At 39.6% G+C, this 21,935-nt stretch overlaps 1 protein-coding gene across 3 annotated transcripts in view; it reads left to right on the forward strand.

The window, feature by feature from the left end:
- The window catches only part of CREB5 (cAMP responsive element binding protein 5), a 402,725-nt gene extending 388,059 nt beyond the window's left edge, over window positions 1–14,666 (forward strand). For 2 of the 3 annotated variants that reach the window (XM_045062826.1, XM_045062827.1), the window contains exons 10-11: window positions 7,196–7,304; window positions 8,172–14,666. In XM_045062826.1, the coding sequence (XP_044918761.1) occupies window positions 7,196–7,304; window positions 8,172–8,335 (273 nt within the window). In that variant the 3' untranslated portion in view covers window positions 8,336–14,666. Of the gene's footprint in view, window positions 1–7,195; window positions 7,305–7,831; window positions 7,861–8,171 lie in introns of all 3 variants that reach the window. The other variant, XM_045062828.1, reaches the window with a different exon arrangement.
- Window positions 14,667–21,935: the final 7,269 nt, after the last annotated feature.

The following is a 21,935-nucleotide window of genomic DNA, read 5'->3' on the forward strand; positions in this document are numbered from 1 at the left end:
AAATGGCCTTGGGACAGCCAATGTATAAACTGAAAATACATAAGGAAGTTTGGGTTATGCATGGACTGCATATGGATGTTCAGATTTTCCCCTAAATTTTTCATCCTTTTTGTGGTAGACATGAGAAAGAAACTGGGAAACATATATAGCAGATATGGGAGAAGTACAATAGTAAGTCCTCCCAGTACCTTCTATGCGGATGAAGGTGGGGGCTGTGTCTTGTCTTATTGCCCTGTCCCCCTACTTCCTAACCCCTCTTTCTAGTACAGTGTGAAGCTATTTTGCTGAGTCCATTTGTGTCTATCCTCAATATCTGCTTGTTGAGTAAATGAAGGAGTTCCCCATCTCTGGAGTGTCCAAGCACTGGCCGCCTAACCACTTGGCCAGGATGTGACTGAGAGGAGTCAAGCCACAGTGGGATGGCTGGACTCGAACACCTTGAAAGCCGTAGCAGCTTGAAAAGCTTTAGTTCTAGCCATAGCCCCAGTGGTATGTGAGAAGCTTTTAGGTAGAAGATGGTAAGCAATTTAAACATGCAGAGTAATGTTTTTATTTGTATGTGAATTAAAAAATGTAATTAGAACACAAGACCTTCAATTTCACAGATTCTCTTGGTAAGGATGAGGCTAAAATATTAAATAATGAGTTAATTTGTACAAACACGTTAAGTCAATAAAAACTCTGGTGCATGTGGGTCTAGCAAATATTACAGCCACTGGCTCTGCAATGACCAAAGTGTGGGAATCCCTGGAATTTGCTACCAGTTCTGAGGTTTGTAAGAGAACCATGAAAATGGCCAAGATTGTGCCATTCTTGGAAATTGCCAATCTTGGCACTATTGAATTTGGGGCTTGATAATTCTCCATGGTATCCTGTTTAGGTAGATAGTAGTATCCTTCTCCTTCACCCACTAAATATGAGTAGCACCCTCTACCTCTCCCCCAAGTTGTGACAGCTGAAAGGCCTCTACACATTGTCAGATCTCCCCTGTGGGGGCAAAATCAGCCCTAGTGTCTTGAATGAAGGAACCATAAATAGCCAGCTGGCACCTATCAGATGCCCACACGTCTAAATCAGTTTTAACTAAAATGCATCCTTGCAGAAGTATCTCAGCATATTGACTGTGGTGCTGGAGCTTGAAAACAGAAGGAGGTCATAGCAGAGATCCAGGAGAAGTGAAGATGCTGGTCTACCTTGTGATTAGATATGTTCATGACTTGGCATATGCCTCTATGTCATTGCTCTTATAAAACACAGAAGGTAAATTTATCCTTTATGAGACCCAAATACATTAATTTTTACCACTCTTTAGAACCATCCATGGCTAAGGAAAAGAAGATACTAGAATTCTAGGCCCCAAAAGCCCAGGGGAAAAAGTTCTATTTGGGCCAGTCAACAGGCACCAGTGTTTTTGGTTGTTAAAGGAGTGCCCAAAAAAGAGACAGACTCTGAAAAGACTAAAATCTTTGTGTTTTCCAACCACTGCTTTGCTTCAGAGGGACGGAAACCATAGCCATTCCATGTTTTCGGTGATGCTCAGTGCTCTGCATCATGCCTTGTGATGCTGGAGAGGATACGCAGCTTCTGCTACCTTTGAATGACCCTTTCCCTCCTACTGGACCTTTGTCAAAAGAAAAAGTTGTCTCTCTTGAGGCTGGTCCAGTGAGCCAAATTTTAAGTAAACAGAAATGGAAGGTGCTAAGCAAACAAACTCTAGCCAAACGGAATATCCAAGGTCTGGATGGCCAGCAGCCACTTTTGGGTTGTTTTTCAGCATAGAACTTTTTAGCTGGGCTGTGGCATTTCAGATTGGAAAAAAATCAGACCTAAGAAAACAAAAATCAAACTCCCAGACTTCATTTCCTTGTCTCACGACAAATCTGTCCCCAAGAGGTCAACACAGATATAGGAATTGAGGGAAATACTAGAAACCACCTGATGTGACATTTTTGTATAGGGAGAAACTAAGGCCGGGGGTACCCGAAGAGTCTTCCTGAAAGTCACAAAGACAGCAGCACATAGTAGGATGAGTATGCAAGCAAGTCTTCTCTTGACCCAACCCACAGCTCTAGGATCTTTGATTGTAGAGAATTCTTAAACAAAAAGAACCCACATGCTTTTCTCTGACAGGGTAGCTAAGATCAGCTCTGAATTCATCATTGACTGATGTGGCACTCAGTGGATTGTTTGTGTGCAGTAGACGATATGGAAATCATCTGGTCACCCATGGAAATAATTGCTTTTCTTTTTTAGTGCAAAGACACATGGCCTAAGTCGCTGCTGAAATTTTAGACACATGAGCCCAGGTTTGGGACTTGGCAAGAGAAGAGGCCAGATGGGAACTGTTGCCTTACAAATTGAAAGTCCTTTGTTTTAGCATGAAACAAACCTGGCCTCAGCTAATCTACAAAAAAGAAAAAAATAAGTGGGGAGGGGCTATATTATAGGGCCCATTTTGATAATTATGTTTTTGGCACAGACTACTGCTTTGCATCAAAAAGCATTCTGGGTTTCTCATATTAACAAAATGACATCCCCAAAGCCAAAAACTCCAAATGCAGCTATTAGGGACTTCTTAGAGTACTTGTTTAAAGTATGTTATTATGGTGTTGAATGTCTCTATAGGAGCGCTACTTCATCCCCCAGACAACCTTATGGATTAAAGAACAGATTAATCCAACCGCATCTAGCCTCCGACAGTCCCTGTCTCAATGGCTAACTGCTTTAGAGTAGCTAACCCATACGAGGTTCAAAAGTGAAAAAACTGAAGGGCTGATTTCAATAGGATAATTCATACCTGATTATTAATACTTGTTTTTGTAAAGTACTTTTATATGAAGACCTAGAATGATTACTATAACCCACGCAGGGGAGTAAAAAAAAAAAAATTGGTGATTCGCCTCAATTCATCAAGCAAGGTAATTCAGAGTAAGAAAGTGCCTCCGGAAGGCCTGGTTTTTATTTCCCTGCTAGACCTGTAGGCAACATTTTATTTCTTTCATGCATTTTGAAACATTTGCTATCTGGTGGTTCTCTTCCAAAATGAATTCAAGGTGAATTCATACTTGTGTTCCCTTGAAAAGGATTTTTATTTAAAATAGAGTCTGGCCTCTCCTGTATCAGTCATTGTGGAGATTTGAAGATGATTATGCATGTGCACAGCCCACGGTCCCCCCTGCTTTCTCTAGGGCAGTGATTCTGGACCTTTCTTAACCCAAAGTCTCTCTTGTGGAATCTGATGGAGGCTCGAGAGGCTCTCTCAACACTATGAACCCATACAGGGACTCAAGGTTTTGTGCTACACAGAAACTGTAGATAGAACTTTGGAATCTGCCCTGATAAGATTTGGAAGCACAGAAGGTACTAGAACTGGCTCCCTCAGGAAACTTGAGACTTGAAATACAAGCTTATCTGAGAATACCAAAAGTGGTTAACTAATGAATAAAAAGTAAAGATCAAGTCCTTTTTTCGATTATTTGGTAGCTAGCTTTCTCCATAGAAGGCAAAACAGAGACAGTCAAAGAATAAACAACTATGTTGCCGGCAGAAACTAGGGAACTAGTCCCACCATCTTGCTTTAGGTTAGTCTGGTGTGGCCAATGCGGGGGCCAAACCATGTTTTTCTGAAACCCCTGTTGAGAGCTCTTCTGCCTGCTGGAAACTGCCCCATGAATTTCTGTTGCTTCTGTGGCCATTAGACTTTGATTTCCTCCTATCAGCATCATAATTACTTGTGTATGATCTAAACAGAGGCTGAGGGTTCTTCTTTATGGAGAATACTAATCAGCATTCATTTTCCAACCATAAGATAACTAACATAAATATTAACACATTATTTTAAGAAATATGTCCTTATTCACATATATCTTTAAACGATGATCCGTTATCACCATAGTCTTCAGGTTCCTACGCTTTTACAGACCCTCCAACTCGCAGGTTCTCACTTCCTATACTTAAGAAGGACTAAAGTGCTTTGCTATCTGTAGACAAAAAGTGCCACTCAGGTCATCTATTTTGTATGGGGCTTTGGTTAGAGGCCAAGACACTACATATGCTGTTCATAGCAGTGATTGGTGCTGTTTTATTGTGGCCTTTCATGCAAGCAAAAGCTTTCTTATGAAACAACTTGGGGTGTGCCAAGTACTGTAGGCAGTTAGCTCCTTGTGATTATAGAAGCCCAAAGAACGGAATTGAACATGTTTTTTTAAGGAAGGGGCCTTGAACACTTTGTGCCTGGGAGATCGAACAATGCCTAGAAAAGGTGGGACGGAGCAGGACATAGTTGGGGAAGAAACGGAGACTAAAATCGACCTCTCCAAGATGGCTGCCAGGTGCGATTTTTTTTTTCTAGACATGTAAGAAAGCAAGAGAATCTTGTTTTATTTTATATACTTTACTTATTTGTTGTTTCCTAGGTTACAGAAGATTATGGAAGGGTTTAGTAAAAATTGGAGCTTGACTCCATTCTCTAAGAATGACTATCTGCATTATTTGCAGCAGAGATTAGGGTGCAGTTGTCTCAGCGATTGTGATTCTAGAAAAGTACTGTTATCTATAATGTAAATGCAAATAATACGACATTTCATTTTGAGGCCAAAAAAAAAATATATATATATATGTTATGTAATATATATATATATGTTTTCTTTTTCTCCACTTTGATTTTGGTTTTGCTTATTTTGTTTTAAAGCTTTATTTATTTGTTTATTTGCCAGAGAGAGAGCAAGTGAGCATGAGCAGGGGGAGGGGCAGAAGGAGAAGCAGGCTCCCCGCTGAGCTGGGAGCCTGATGCAGGACTTGATCCCAGGACTCTGGGATCATGACCTGAGCCAAATGCAGACGCTTAACAACTGAGACACCCAGGAGTTCCTGGTTTTTTTTTTTTGTTGTTTGTTTGTTTGTTTTAACCAGGGGTTGCCTTCTATTTAACAGTCTAAAAGTAACTTTCTTTTACACATGCCATTTTAAGCAGAGGGAATCTGGGAAAAGCAAGGAAGATTGTCGGAATTTAAGTGGGCATGAAATCAAAGAGGAAAGAACTGGTATTTAAGGCTACAATAAGTAGTCTTATAAATAAAGTTGTCACACTAACCCCAGAATTGACAAGGGTCAATTTTGGTTTCAATAGGGCCCCTTACGGATCACACTCCTTTGGAGGTGGGAGATGTAGTTCACCCTCCTGAATATTTTTGGATTAAGAGCAATTAAGTGATTTATATGTCAGTAATGCTAATTTCTCTGATAGGCATTTTTATTTTATAAAATTTGGAGAAGAGAAAAGCTTTCCTAGATTCTTACTATTTTGTTATTTATGTTACTCAACATTTGATTACTTATATTTTGCAAATGAATTTAGAAATGTGGGGTAACCTTTAAAACAAGTTTCAAAAAAATTTTTAATTAACTTTTAGAATCCCAGACTTACTTTTTTAGGTGATAAATACATGCCTGAAAAAGCCAAGTTCATAATAAAAGTGTAAATACAACTTAATGACAGCAATGTTAAAACACCCTTTTTGGTGTGCATGTTTTTTTAAAGTCTCCCACATGTGGAGTACAATGTCTGGCAGCCACAAATGAACACTGGACAGAGCGAGGGTAATATTTATCACAACTATAAATTTATGGGTTGCTTGAGATAGTGCTATGTTTACAGTTTACTTTTATCAAGTGGAAGCACCTTACAACCAACCAATCTATTCTACATTCGTATTTGTAGACAGTGGTGCCAAGTACATTATTCTACAAAGCTATGAATTGGTCTTTGTGAATAACTACATAAAGTGGAGATTCAAGGCACTTATCTAAGTAAATAAGAAATGCGCGCATACACACACACACACACAATCCACAACACCCTGTTATTGATGGTGGAAAAAGTTTATAGACTGAAATTAGCCAAACTAGTTAATGAACCAAACAAATTAATTGTAGCCAAAACTCCATTGCCCCTCGCCTTCCAGGGCTGACCTCATCCACCAGTAGAGGATCAACATTTGTTCCATGTGTTTCCATGCCTTCTACTAAGCAGATGTCAGGCAGGGATGTGCTCTGTTGAATTATAGCCCATTTGACAATATTTTGGGAAATCTGATGGTAGATGGGTTGGCTTATTCTGAAGACATTTCAGTCTAAAGCCACTAATCCTGCCACTCGGTGCTCCCCAATGCATGTGCAACATTCACTTTCTTCACATATTGAACGTCAACCTGAGCTTATCAGTGTGAAGATGATTATTATGACTAGCTAAACTCAGTGACTGCTCAGTATGGGCTAGGCAATGTTCTCAGTATGGGCTAGGCATTTTATATCTATTGTCTCATTCAGTCCTTACAACAACTCAAAGAACTTTATTCTGGTTTGATCCCCAATTATAAACAAGGTCTCTGAAGTTCATCTGGCTTACGTTTCCTGCCTAGACTCACCCAGTAAGTGTCAGGTGAAGATTCCCACCTAAGTCATCTCACTCCAGAGTCCATCACCTAAAGGGTATACTCTAGACTTTTTTTTTTTTAAGCAGAGGCTTGCTTTTATTTTATTTTTTTTAATTTTTTATAAACATATATTTTTATCCCCAGGGGTACAGGTCTGTGAATCACCAGGTTTACACACTTCACAGCACTCACCAAAGCACATACCCTCCCCAATGTCCATAACCCCACCCCCTTCTCCCAAACCCCCTCCCCCCAGCAACCCTCAGTTTGTTTTGTGAGATTAAGAGTCACTTATGGTTTGTCTCCCTCCCAATCCCATCTTCTTTCATTTATTCTTCTCGTACACACTTAAGCCCCCATGTTGCATCACCACTTCCTCATATCAGGGAGATCATATGATAGTTGTCTTTCTCTGCTTGACTTATTTCGCTAAGCATGATACTCTCTAGTCCCATCCATGTTGTTGCAAATGGCAAGATTTCATTTCTTTTGATGGCTGCATAGTATTCCATTGTGTATATATACCACAGGACTTTTAATAGGATTCAGTTCTAGAGTTAAAATCTGGTCTTTTCAATAAGTCCTGGTAAATGTGAGGACCAAATTAAAAGGAAGCTATACATTTTCAGGTGAATCCCATTAAATATTATCCTTAATGTCATTCAGACACAATAGAAAAGCTTGCCAATATCACTGTTGAAAGTGCATGCGGACTTGTATTCTCTGGTCCTTTCCAACAGTTTTGATATGTCTATTTCCAGAATGAAGTGTCCATGTTGAAAAATGAGGTGGCACAGCTGAAACAGTTGTTGTTAACGCATAAAGACTGTCCAATAACAGCCATGCAGAAAGAATCACAAGGATATCTAAGTAAGTCATTGACTTTTCTTCTTTTCTTAGTGTCCAATTTTTTTTTGCCACTAATTTTGCATTGGATTTTATTGAAAGAGCAAGAGTAAAGTGTAGATTGCACCAGGGGGATCCTTCTTTTCTGACCTCCTCCCCATGCCCACCACCTCCCAATACCTTCTGGCTAAAATTTCCCTGGCATTTCACATTGTAAAATCCTATCGAATTCCAGTTCCACAGCCAGCAGGAAAATAGCTTGCGGGAGCCCAACTACCAGTGGGCTAGCCGTCTTCCAGAGAAATCCAGGGGCTGGGTATAGGCCTTGGGGGAATCACATCCAATGTCTTAAGGTATGCTGCCTCTTATTCACTGGGCTGAAAAGCTAGTGACTTGGTCTTAGTTTTCCAATAAGTAAAGTGAATCCCTTTCTCTAGACCCCAGTTTCTGCATCTGGAATGTCAGTAAGTTAAATACTAGCTGAGTGGGGGATGGTGGGAGGAGCAGGGATTCATGGCTGAAGGTCAATTTATTTTCAAATAATTTTTTAGATTGAGCAACACAGATTCTCCCACCACATGTGAGTATTTTTCCACATTTGATATATGGATGGCTATTTGAAGATACAAACATGGGGAAGTTTACATCCCAAGACTCGAACACGTGAAATCATGTTGCTGGTATAGAAAGCATGGCTTTGCTTGTAGCTATAAAGTGGGAAGGCATAGCTTTTGACTACAGTTTAAAATAAAGTTTTGAAATTAACGTCCAGGAGCAAATGTGTGAAACTCTTCTATCTCTAGTAAATGCGTAGTAATGTCTGCCTGAGTGGCCCACAGGTCCACCCAAGAAGAGCTATATTGGTATGTGTGTGTGTGTGCTTTCTCCTAGGTCCAGAGAGCAGCCCTCCTGCCAGTCCGGTCCCAGCTTGCTCTCAGCAGCAGGTCATCCAACACAATACCATCACCACTTCCTCTGCCGTGAGTGAGGTGGTGGGAAGCTCCACCCTCAGTCAGCTTACCACTCACAGAACAGACCTGAATCCCATCCTTTAAAATCTGCCGGTGGGTCAGACCTTGCCTCCAAGAAGAGCTGTCGCATATCATGCGTCCTTTCTTTTAAGGGCATTTTTAGAATTAACTCAGACCTGGAAGACTCCTCAGCCCTTCAGAGACTGGCTTTCATTTTTATAGTTATTATGGAAATGTCGTCTTTTATACTTAGTTATATAAGAAAAAAAGGGAGTTATGCAATTAATTAATCTGTCAGCTTGGGAAATGCTTTGGTGCTTTTCTCCAATTTTCTGGTACCAGTTAACTTGTTTATAAACTGAACTCTTTCTGTATATAGACACGGTTTCATTCTTATCAGTCCAACCCTTTGCTTGAAACATCAAACCTTGTTAAGCCGCAGCTTTTAGCCAAAATGAGGCATAACCTAGATGTCGCGTAAATGGATGCGAGGTAACTGGGTGGTGAGTCTCATGACATTGTAACACACATCGGGTTTGTGCCGTGATGTCGCCAGAATTCCAGATAAACACAGAGCCTTTTCCATAATTTTGTCTCTTCCTACAAAAAATCATAAGACCCACTGATGTCCAAATAAAGCCACCGAGCATCTCACCCCCCTCCACCTCCTCCCCTTGGTCCACTTCCTTGAATTATCCTCTGATTTCCTCCAATCTTCCTTTCCATTTCCACTTTTTTCCCGGGCTCCCTATGAACTCTTTATTTTTACTTTCTGCTGTTTTATGTTTCCCCCTTTAGAATTGCACATAAAGAAAAAAATAATGCTTAAAGAGGAAAAAAAAAAGCAAATCTCAAAAATATGGATCTAGCCATTGCTTTCCCTGCCCGTGACCCACAGCTGGAGTTCATTCACCTCTTGCTTTTTACAAAATAGTAAGCAGGAGATGTTTAATGTGCCTGATTTAATGTTTTTAATAATCAGAGCAAATAAAAGGTGGCTTAGCCATAGGTGAGGCACTGTTGAATGCCAGCTGTGGAGACACCAGGGAAGGGAGACTTCTAAGCCTCGATTGTGAAGGTCCAGATTATGATGCAGGCTATAACATCACACCCTCAAATTACAACTGGTTTATATGGCCTGTCTATAAGGTTGAAAATCCATATGCTATATAATAATTCAGAAGGGCTCTATTCACTACACATATTACATTGTTCAATCATCAGCTGCTAATAGACTAAGATTTATTATTATTTTTTCTTTTAAGCCTATGGAACTGGCTTTGCTGTTCTGGTGGGTGAAAGTAGACGTACCACTGGAGGAACAAAGAGAAAGAGAAAACTAATGTTTCCACAGGGGTGCTTTCAGCCCTCCCAGAACAGCCAAAGCCTTCTTTGGCTGCTGAAAGAATCCCATGGATGTGGCTACTCCACTCTTCTGAATAATTCTGATTTATATTTCCAACAACTTTCATCGACTTGCCTATTATGGAAAGTAGATAGTCCCGAACCACAGTTGTGCCTCCTTGAAACAAGCCATTCTACTGTGTCAATGTTTTAATATCACATCTCACAAGTAACAGGAACTAATGTTTCCTTCTAGCAGTCTAGACAGGTGCTGGTGTTTCATCTCCATTTGAATGCTTGACCTAACACGAGAGAGTGAGAGTGTGTGTGTGTGTGTGTGTGTGCATGCACACGTGTGCACATGTGTGTGTGTTCATGGGATTTAAAATAATATTATTTTACAAAAGGTGTAGCTTTTATAAGCGTTCGGGAAAGGGAAAGACATGTATGGGTGTGTGTCTATGTGTTTATCTCTCACTATAGCCTAAGAATCTATTTTGGAGAAAAAAAATATAAGGGTCATGAAGCATGATTTTTATAACTAGTTTCAGTTTTATCGAAAAACTTACTTTTCAAATCAGTATTTATCAGCAATTTTTTTTAATGTATGCAGTGCTTTCAAAAGAAAGTTTTGAGTGTCCAGAGAAACTCATGACTGGCTATGTGATCTAGAAATCCAAACAAAAGCAAAAACAAAACAAACACACACTCACAAACAAAAAAAAAATTTTTTTTAAAGAAAAGAAAAATATGCAAAGGATTTTCTATTATATTTTAGACAAACATATCTTTTTTTTAAGTATTTTAAATACTGAATCCATAGTTGTTTTACTTCGCATCCCAGCAGTAACAGCTGAACGGTTGAACCTAACTGGCTTCCTAAGAAATATTTAAGATATATCTGTATTCTGTTATTAAATTTAATTTTTTCAAAACTCCTTTCTAGGACCATGTATGTGTCTCTCTAAAAAAGAAAAAGAACTCATTGAAATGTTTGCTTGGGTTTTAAATTTTTTATGTTTTTCTTATTTTTTGCTTTAAGTAAACAAAAACTTTTCTTTCTTTATTGCATGCATAGCACTTAATGAAATGGATTTTTTTAAAAATCCACGGGTAATATCAGAATGTCCAGGGAATGGGCTGTCACTAAAATTATGGTTTACTTTACTTCTGTTCCACCTCTTGATTGAATATTTAGTTGTTAAGCTGAAAGCCTCTGTAGTGAAGAACTTGCTTGAGTTTTCTTAATTCAGCAACTTGACAGTTTGACTGATGTGCATTATATAGAGCTCAATTATGTCTGTTTTTTATGCTAAGTAGGCAAACCAACCACACACACACACACACACACACACATTAGCAAACTGCCCTCAATGTACAATTAGAATGAACTGTCTTCTTGTTATATTTAGAGCCTTTAGGTATGTTCATTAGCTGTGTGGAAATACAGTAAAATGAAAGATGCCAGCTCGTTGTCAGAGTGTCTTGAAACCCTGAACAGAAAGGCTTGTTGGTCAAATCCACACTCAGCTTATCAATATTAAGTACTTCACTGGAAGGTCCAGCCTGCACCAGACCATGAAACAATTAGTCTGCCTGAAAAACCCCTCTGTGCCCTCCATTTTTTGCCAATCTGGGAAAACATCTTTTTTTTCTGCCCTATTCTCCTCTCCCACTCAACTCCTGGGTCATCTGCCTGTATCTTCACTGAGCCAGTGTAATGACCTTCGGAGCACCCATCCTGAGGAAGGAAGGGCCCTACAACACTGTCTCTCCTCATTCACGTGTGGGTTTTTTTATTGGCAGCATCTGCCTTTGAAGTCACTGCCAGCCTACCTGAAAATTTCTACAGTGCTTCCCTTGCCTTCTGTGATGGGACCCGACTTAGGTACCCCGATGGCATTTTTACCAGGTGATCCTAAATTGAGGCGTTCACATTGTATTTCTTCTTAAGACATTTCCCAACATATGACGCCAGGACAGGTGGAGTAAATCCTAACTGAGGATGAACGTACTCATTTTAAAGTCTGTCTTAAGCTGATGTTTTCCCTTTACACCCCCATTCACCCCTCCCTACCTCCATGTTAGTGTGCGCGAGTGCCAGTGTTCACATGGCCCGTGGGAGATGGCAGTGTCTGTGGTATCACTGAATGAACGGTGGTCAGAGAAATCAAATGCAGCACCTGTTCTGAACAGAGGGGTGTCAGTGATGGATGTTCAGGGAGTTGGGTCGCTGTTACATCAATTTTAGTGTGTCAGTTGAGTTTGCCATTAAAATCTGAAACCAGCTGTGGTGAAAGATCAGCCTTTGGCTGGGGAGTTTTAAGCATCAGTAATTGCTATCAAACTAGCCATCCAGTTAGGATAGAATGTGCTTCTCTTTGGTTAATAAAAACCATCGAAGAAAATATATTTGTATGTATGTGTGTATACAGTGGAATTCAAGGACCAAAGCAAAATTTGAACAGGAATCTATTAATTTAGAATTTTATAAGATATTTATTAATAAATGTTATTTTGAAACATTCCATTTGAACAGTATTCTTCTGTAGGATCTACTTGTTTTTAAAGTATTAGTTCATAATAAACTACTCTAGTTGTGTATATCTTCATTTTTCAGGGTTTCAAATGGCTATTCTCCATCATATGGTGGAAGTATTTTGCTTAGATCTCTGTGCATAGAAATTTCAAGGATTTTTATTGCTCTGTGAGTTATTTTTTAATCTATGTTCTGAACGGTTTTTTAAAACATTCTTTTCTCTTTTTCTTCTTTTTTTTAAATTCTTAAAGTAAGCTCTTTCCTTTAGGAAGCAGAGTTCGGCTAAAGGGAATCAGTAACTATAACTGGAACAGCTTTCTTATAAAAGTGTAGGAACTTCATCTCTGCTTCTCTCCACCCCACCCGATTTCCTAGAATGCCTTGCACTATTCAGCTTCCTTAGTGCTCTCTTTGTCCAGTCCCAAACAATGTGCCGTAGCTTTAAGCCATTCAAGTTCCATTATGCAGTGTATCTGAGAAGGAAAAGGAAACAACCCATTTAAATTTGAATAAAACTGTGCCTATGCGAACAGTAGCAATTTAGAGTCTCTCTTCTGCTTTTAAAATAATTTATATTTTAAAATTGCACTTTAGCTTTTTCAATCCCTGTTTCTCTGGTTCTTTCTCAAAGACCCTCCCTTTCCCCAGACTTGCCTTCTGCTCTCCTCTTTCCGACTCCCCACCCTTCCCCTCAGGCTCTGAGCTGCATCATTTAAAATACTTTACAGAATATTTGCACCAGGTACATGTGCTTGTGTTCCTTAGTAGCCTAGCAAAGACATGTTCCTCATGTCAGCCTAGATGAAGCCTGCTACGAGAAAACCAAGAAGAAGAGCCAGTTTATACTCTTTAACCCTTTATTCATAGCATGTTAAAAAAAAAAATGTTATATTATGCAACAGATGTGAGGCAGCAGCTAAGCTATACTTAAGAATTTTCTATCTCATCCTCCAAACCAAAGTGTCCTGAATGAGCCAGGAGACTTACTCTTTTGTGCACCATGGTGCATGTGGACTGTGGTCCAGCCGTCGTCTCTCTGAGGCTGCGGAAGTAGTAGTGGCCCTATTTCATTCCTGGGTCTCAAAAATACAATGTTGCCTTGTGACATAATTAGGGACAGCACCTGTGTTTTACAATGATAATCTGAGAAAGGACAAGAAGACACTGAGCAATAAACTTACCAGTAAAATTCAATACCAAAACAAAGAAATGAAAACAAAAACAAAAACCCTAACTCATGATGTTGTGAAAGTGAAAAAGTGTATGTCCACTCAAAATATTTTACTATTTCTTGTGGAGTTTTTCAGTGATGTAATGCTTATAGCCAAATTGCTTAAAGAGTGTTTATATATTTTTTTTCCTTATAAATTGTCTATTTTTAAAAAAAAAAAAAAACTATTTACCACAAGTTGAAGAGGGGGGTAAGGCCAAATTGCCAACATTTGTTAAATGATTAATATTCTTAAGTGGCACTCTGATACATTTCCAAGCTTATCATCAGAGGGGAATCAGTAACGATTAGCTCTTATATTTCGACCAACTTATAATATGTAGCTCATTAAAAATCAGGATTTAGAAAGCTCTTCATAAGCCATTTAGAATTTCCTACCTTGAGTTTCATATTATAGAACTTTCTAGGATTTTTTGAAAAAGAGAATTATTTTAGCCTCAGGACTGAGAATGTGGAATCTGAATAAATTAGCTTTAACTATATTGTTAAAATCTTATGCACAATAAGCTCATTAGACTCTAGTTGGCTCCTTTAGAATACCAATGCCATTGACAGGAGAGAATGGAAGGTATCAGCCTCAGCCGTGCTGCAGTGGAGGGAGCTTCAGAGAAGGGTCCTTCCTAACCAGCCAGCCAGTGGAAGAGAAGACCTACTCACCCTCTTTCCTTCTACATTCTGCTAAACACACCTGCCTCAGAGAGAGTAGTTCTGCGTTTTGAGGTTTGGCTTAGAGAAATGATAAGCTTGAAATCTCCCTGGAGAGGACCTGGGGTTTAGGATCTTCTGAAAAGGCCCAGAAAAATGGCTCTGTTCAAACACAACGTTCTAGGACAATTGGAATATAAATATTATCCAAAACTAGAACTTAAAAAAAAAAAAAAAAGTTTAGCCTTGTGGAAAATAAGTGCTAACTAAGGAAGTCCCCCCCCCCCAAAAAAAGGTGCTGTCACTTTAAGTTCTGGACTGGGGGGGTTGTTTGTAATTGTAAACAGCAAAGCATTTATGTTTGTCTGTCTATTTGTAAAGCAACCACCTTCCTTATTGGAAGGAGAAAAAAAAATGGGAGTACATACATGTAAATACTTGCTACAGCATTTAATATGTTCAATTTTATGTTAAGCTTTTTGTTGCATCGTGAACACGTTTATTGTTACCAATGGACAATGAGTTCATGAAGACTGTTCAACTAGGTCAGATTTTACATCTCTTTCAAGCAAGAGGAGACAAGATTTTGTGCATTTGTACAAATGTTAATAATATCACTGCAATTCCAATATAATAAAGCACTCAAATGCAAATAATACATGTAACTTTTGTATGATGAAATTCGGGTTTGGGGATAATGGTATCTGTTCTGCACATGGTCTCATTCCTGCCTTGTAACTCAAGGCTTGGTCTTTCAGGGTTATGATTCTCTAGGGACAGAAGGAGGTGAGATTTTCTCCTTCCTAGACCACCACTGTGCTCCCACTGACTCCTCCATCCAACTTCCCAGTTGAGGCAACCAGTCTAACACATTCATAGTGGGTTGGCAACACAACTAAACTTTGCTTTGGGGCCAACAGATTTTAGCATTCAAGAAGAACAGCCAGCATAAGTTCATGTTCAAGATGTCTAGGAGCCAAGAAACACATGCTGGCCACTCAGGTAATCAAATCCTGGAGTTCTCTCCTTGGCTTCCAGAGAAGTCCTAACTAAGGTCTTAGCCCCTTTAGGTATGCACTCTTCAAGATAACTCCCTCCCTTCCTTCCCCTTCTTTCTTTCCCTCTGCTTCTTTCACTAAATGTCTTAAGTCACTCTTCTCTTTGCCTTACATTCAATGTCTGATCCATCAGCGTGGCCAGAATCGAACCACCACAGATCTCTGACTTTACTATTATAGCTTTGTCCAAATTACCAACACCTCTCACCTGGATTATTGCAACATTCTCCTAACTGGCAGCCAGAGGGAACCTTTGAAAAGGGAAATCAGACCGTGTCCCTCCACTGCTCAAAACCCTATAAGGACTTCACCCCTGGTCCAAAGCAAAAACCAATTTCCTTACTCCGGAGTCTGTAAAGGCCCTCTGTGACCTGCCCCCTCATTAATTCCCTGAGTTCATCTCCTCCGATTTTCCTCCCCTACCCGTCACCTCTCCAGCTCCACTGATATGCCCGAGATTCCTCAAACACTCCCTCTACCCAGAATATTCTTCTCCCAAATGTAAGCATCACTTCCTCATCTGCCTCCCAACTCTTTAAGCCTTTCCTGACCATCCTATATAAAATTACTCCACCTTCAATTCTCGTTCTGCCTAGCACAGATTTTATTTTCTATAGCGTTTACCAACCTCTAACATAACTTTTTTTTTTAATTGCTGTTATTTTTTTTTTAATTGTCTCCTTTAAGTAGAATGTAAGCCCCACAAGAGCAAGGGCATTTTCTGTTTCGTTCATCCTTATGACCCAAGATCTAGAACACAACACCATGGGCCCACAAAAAACATTTGGGGAACGGATAAGCTTCTGTTTCCTTTCTGTCTTCTTTCTTAATCTCAGAACACTCTAACCCAACCACCTGGTCCTGTGGCCGCAACAGTCATATTTTAAAATCAAGTACCAGGATGTGTCATCTGACACATAGCCCTACAGGATATTTGAAATTGGGACAGAAACAACAATTTGGGTGGAGAAGATGCCTGCTGTTCTAATGGTAATCCCATCTGTTACATTTACATTAGACCACTCACTACACTCATAGTTCCCAAGAGAGTCTTTCTAATGCCCATCCCACACTCATTTGCAATTTCAAAGCCATTACTATTGGTTAAAAAAAAATTGTTATGATCCCACATTTATACTTTGAAGATAGGCAGCTCTAATCTCCATTCCGTTTCATCCCTTTGTCTCTGGAGCTTCGTAATGTCCTTTTATCTGATACTCATTATTGTGGTCAGTTATTGGTTGGTCCCTGGATCACATTTTAATTTTGCATTACATATTTTCTTATCCAACAAAAACAGTGTTTTATCAACACAACCTGCCTTGTGGTTTGGAACCTAAGTATCTTCGCTATGAGATCATAAAACTCCGAAGCACAATGAGCCCCCTTTTCAAAGTAATTGAAAACATGACACTTTGTGAGATCTGTTCTCATTGCAGTAATGCTGATTTTATCAAAACAGGCGTGAAAATTAGGCCTCAAAAGAGAAAAAACAATATATTGATTTTTAAAATATAGAGTCTGGCTTTAGGCTTGCACACTTTAGAAGCTACATCTTTTAACAACTATAGATGGTTTTTCAAAATGACTGAAAGGTTGGATCGATTATCTCATCTAAAAAATAGTAGCAGGGCACCTGGGTGGCTCAGTGGGGTTAACCCTCTGCCTTTGGTTCAGGTCATGATCTCAGGGTCCTGGGTTTGAGCCCTGCATTATGTTCTCTGCTCAGTGGGGAGCCTGCTTCCCCCTCTTTCTGTCTGCCTCTCTGCCTACTTATGATTTCTCTCTCTGTGTCAAATAAATAAAATGTTTTTTAAAAATATAAAAAAATTAAAAATAGCAGCTAATAGACCTAGAAAAAAATAATAATATTGAAAATGGTCATATTTAAACCTGGAAAGTAATTTGTAAATCTTTTAGTAACCACTAAGTTTCATTCTATATGTTGTCAGGTACTGTGTCTTTGCTTGTATCATATTTCCTTGTACCAACCGGAAACTGAATCACAGCATTGTCAGCAATCTTCCATAAATCAACATAGACCCAGTGCGCTATAAAAGGCCCCCTATAAGTCACTTGCACTACCCTGAAAGAGAGCTGCCTACATATTTTTTAAATGAATAAAAAAGGAAGATCCTACATTCACATTTCTTTAATTCCTTCATATAAGCAAGAAAATAGTTCTGAGTATCTGAGCATGATTGTATACACACAGGATAAATCTGTGATCTACTATTACTACATTTGCATTATCTTAAATGAGCACTCTTCTGTTAAGTTGGCTTGCTGACATTGATCAATCTTAAGAGAGAATTTGCTTAAAGAAAAAGAAACTCTGCCAAGGAGGCTTGAGTGAAGTTGGACTTCTAAGGATGTAAGAGGTCGCTCATGGAGCCCAACCAAGGTACTGTAGCAACTACCCCAACAAGTCTGGAAAGTCATTAAATAGCTCATCTGTCTGGCTTGTCTGTCTCTCTCAGGGCTGTATCATTCCTCATTCTGTTCTGTGTCTGCTTCTCTCTCTCTCTCTCCCTCCCTTTCTCTCCATCTCTGCAAACTGGTGTGTGTATTCACTTAACTTGTTTCCATGTGGACCCATCATTTCTGCTCCAAAATGACAGCCTCAGCCTCCAGCATATCTTTGGTTTTCTAGTTCAAACACCAACATCAACTCAGTCTCTATCTTTCTACTCTGTATTCCCGGAAGAGAGCATCTCATTGACTGGATTGGGTCAGGCATTTACTCCTAGCACAATCAACTGTGTCTAGGAAAGTGGGGCTGCATGCTTTGAAAGCTCCTACTTCCAGGGGCAGAACTGGATTTCCAAAAAGGGACTGAGGAGAAAATGATTGCTAAAGGGAAATTGTTGTTCTGTCTCAAACAACTTGTAAAAATGTAGTCATTTACCCTTAAAACCTACCAAGAGAAAAAAGTACAGAGAGGAGATAAATGTGAAGATGGGCATAGAGCAGATGTTAAGAAATGTTTGTTGAATGAATGAATGGTTAATGAATTATCGTTTTATTGAAAGCTTGGAATTGAAACAAATAGAGTAACCACTAGAGATTAAGCAAAAGTAATTTTATCAAGCTAAAAAATTTTCTGGATATTATGGCTCAGTTGGTATAAAAACTAACCATCAAAAAGAGTGAGAATGATTTTAGTTTGTCATGTTTACCAGGATTTCCCATTCTCTTGCTTTGAGCTAATTATACTTACACTTTCCAAGAAAGACTATTGCTATATAGATTTTTAATATATAATCTCCATACCCGATTCTAGTGTCTTTGTGTTTGTAAGGATGTCAACATAATGTCTCCTAGGTGAGGTTAAGAAACACTCTTATCGGGGCACCTGGGTGGCTCAGTGGGTTAAGACTCTGCCTTCAGCTTAGGTCATGATCTCAGGCTCTCTACTCAGCAGGGAGTTTGCTTCCTCCTCCCCCTTTGCCTGCCTTTCTGCCTACTTGTGATCTCTGTCAAATAAAAAAATTAAATCTTTAAAAAAAGAAAGAAAGAAACTTTTAAGACTCTTGTCTTAAAACTCCCTCAGGTTAGGGGCGCCTGGGTGGCTCAGTGGGTTAAGCCTCTGCCTTGGGCTCAGGTCATGGTCTCAGGCTCCTGGGATCGAGCCCAGAATCCCAGGAGCATTGGGCTCTCTGCTCAGCAGGGAGCCTTTCTGCCTGCCTCTCTGCCTACTTGTGATCCCTCTCTGTCAAATAAATAAATAAAATCTTAAAAAAAAAATCTCCCTCAGGTTCTATGATAACAAAGCCTTTATGACAAGGAAACAGGACAGTTTTTATCAATAAGCCTCCAAGAAAGCAAGAGAACTGTCACAAAGAAGACTAGAACAAGAGCTTAAAAGAATATAACAACCTGGAATCAGAATTAAAAATTCTTCATTTTAATACCAAATTGCCCATTTCTTTCCTACATGACCTTAAACAAACACAGATTTCTGTTCCTTACTTATCTCCTTTGTCAGTAAAAACACGCATGGAGTAAAGTAGGAATTATTTCTGTGGTATCTATCTACAGAATTCAGCCTAATACCACTACCACACATTTCTCTGGAAATTTCTCTTCCCCCTTTCTATTATCTGACTCCTCCAGGATATTCCATGGCTCAGCCCTCTGGCCATAGCTTCTTAGTTCAATACTCTGCTCCTAACTTCCAATGGAACAGTGAGCCCCAGCAACGAGATACTTAGATGGGAGTCCTAGAGAGTCAGTCTCTTCTTTTTTCTCTCTTTCTCTCTCTCTGGTAGATTAGAATAAAAAATATGCAAAAATTTAGGAGCTACCAGGATCCAAGTTTCTGCCAGGTAAGGGAACTCAGTCTAGAGCAAGAGAGAAATAAAACCAAAGGAGCAGAAGCAGAAGCAAGAGGCAGAAAGAGAGTTCTGGAAATAATTGTTTCTTAATGGTTCACTGCAACCATGCCCCTCCTCCCAGCATGGTCTTACTGTCAGATAGATCCAGGTCCGTCTGAAAAATCTTGTCTTTTGCTTGAGCTAGTTCAGGGGAGGGTCTCGTGGAAGCAATAAAGGTCTAGTTAATGCTCTATTCCTAAAGCTACCATGAGAAACCACTTGAAGGACTTCTTCAGCTTTTTGAGTGTCTACCATACTGATGGAGGAAAGGAGATGTCACGTCCCCAGCCAATCCAAGCAGATGCAGCTCATTCTCATTCCACACACCAGGACATTATGACATTTGAATATGCGTTGGAGGTGGCTCCCTAGACCTACAAGCTATATGTATTGAAGGACATCCATACTATTTTTCTGCTTAAGGAAAATCTGCAAAGCTAACATTGTATTTGCCTAGAAATGGAACTGTTATAAATACTTTAATGAACGGATAAAGAACTCTAACGTCTTTCATTCCCCATATGTCCTAAGGTACATAATAAAATGTTTGTGTAAGTAATACTTTTGACTGCAAATAATGGACAACTTGACTTTCAGTGGCTGAAACAAATAGGGGTTTACTTTTCTTACATAATAGGAATCCTAGAGTTAGGACTCTTGGCACTGATCTGGAAATCATATGATGTCAGCCCCAGCAGCTCTACAATAGTCTTGACCTCTCCATACCTCTTACCTCCTGGTTACAAGATGGCTGCTGATACTCTAGAGCACATCTCCAGTCAAGGTAGAAAGAAGGCAGAATGATCAATACAGGCACACTACCTATTGTCCTTTTTTATTTGGAAAACAATACTATCCCAGGACCCCTCTTCCCCTGGTCAACCCATATTTACACTAGCTAATATTAGGTCATCTGACCACTCCTAGCTTTAAAAGAGGCATGAGAGTGAGAAATAGGACCATCATGCCTTCTTAGAACCAAGTTTCCCAACTAGTATGCTGTGTTGCATAAGGCCTCTGGGTTACAGGTCAGCTGCAGTAAACGGATCTCATCTCCTGGTGTAGCAGGGCCTTCTGGCTGGCTGTCTCTGGCTTCAAACATGGTCCTCCAGAACATCTTGCAGGATGGCCTGAGAGAGTGGTGTCCAATGACATACCCTGTACTCCCTTCAGGTGGTGAGCACGGGAAGTAGCATTTGGCTCTTGCTGACTATATGCTGAGCTTGGCCACGGAGTCAGGCCCTGGAGCAGCAGGCACAGAGTCCGCAGTGGTGTGCAGGGACAAGTGGTCTGGGGGCTGTCAGAGAGGGTTCGAGAGCAGGAAACTGCAGAGCCTCAATTGTGACTGGGAATCAGGGAAGTCAAACAGGGGCTCCTAGTAAGACCAAGTCTTGTTGACTACTCCAATTTCAGCCTTCCCCTACATCAGAAACTTCCGTCCATGTGCAGTTGCGTACCATTTTGGTAACAGCCAACCTACCCAAGGCCAGGTGTGGTCTGAGGAAGCAACACATCATGTTTCAGTAGTTTCCAGTTCACAAAGCGCTCTCGCACATTCCCATTTACATGTTCTGCAAATCACAGCTTCATCATGATTTTTAGATCCTTGGTATGAGAAGTTTGGATTTAGAATACATTCACTTTATTACAGAAAACTTTAACATTGTATCTGTCAAAAGAATGTTAGACTTCAAAAAAGTCATTTCAGCTGTTATAAATTTTGAATTGCTATAAATGTGGTTCTAGTTTTTTTTTTAGTCACCAATTTGAATAAGCAAAATTGTGATGACTTTCATGAATTTGAAGAGATTGTCCAAAAAAAAAGAAAAAACCACCACTGGAGGAGAAATTATATTTAATCATTTCAACCCTGAAATCTGATTATTAAAATTTAGGTTTGTGGATGCAAACTTGAGTTTCTCATTAAAAAAAAAAAACTGGAAAATATTTTATTTGGGAATTTTATCCAAATTTAATAATTCATTTCTTTGTAATTTTTTTTTTACTTTTCTTATCATAATTACATAATATACACAAAAAGTGTACTGGTTTGTTTTCTCCAAGCCCCATACTGATGCCTCCAAATCCCCCCCAGGTTAGCACAGAGAACTGTGCAAATTTAATCATTTTCCATGTGTCAAGTCATGAAAAATGTTTTGAGGCACTGGCTGAGACCTACCATCCATTCCCAGGGGTGGACATGCCACCATCCTAAAGGCAGCGAGGTCATTTTTTGCAAAGACATGGAGAATGAATGGCAGCTGGGCAGCCACCAGCATCCGCCACAGTGCTTCTAAGTTTCCATTGTATTCATTTCAGGGCATTGAGTAATTGTGTGCTTATTTCCTTAGCTCTCATTTAAAGGTATGCTAAGACTTGGACCCCAGTACAAAGTAATTAAGTGAAGCTTCTCCATGCACAGCTCCTTTCTCCAGATGTCTTGCTATATGGTTCAATTACCTTAATAACAACATTACAGAATAACTCCATT

The sequence above is a fragment of the Mustela putorius genome, unplaced genomic scaffold (assembly GCF_011764305.1).
Source record: "Mustela putorius furo isolate JIRA1106 unplaced genomic scaffold, ASM1176430v1.1 tig00003845_pilon_pilon_pilon, whole genome shotgun sequence".
Taxonomy (NCBI): domain Eukaryota; kingdom Metazoa; phylum Chordata; class Mammalia; order Carnivora; family Mustelidae; genus Mustela; species Mustela putorius.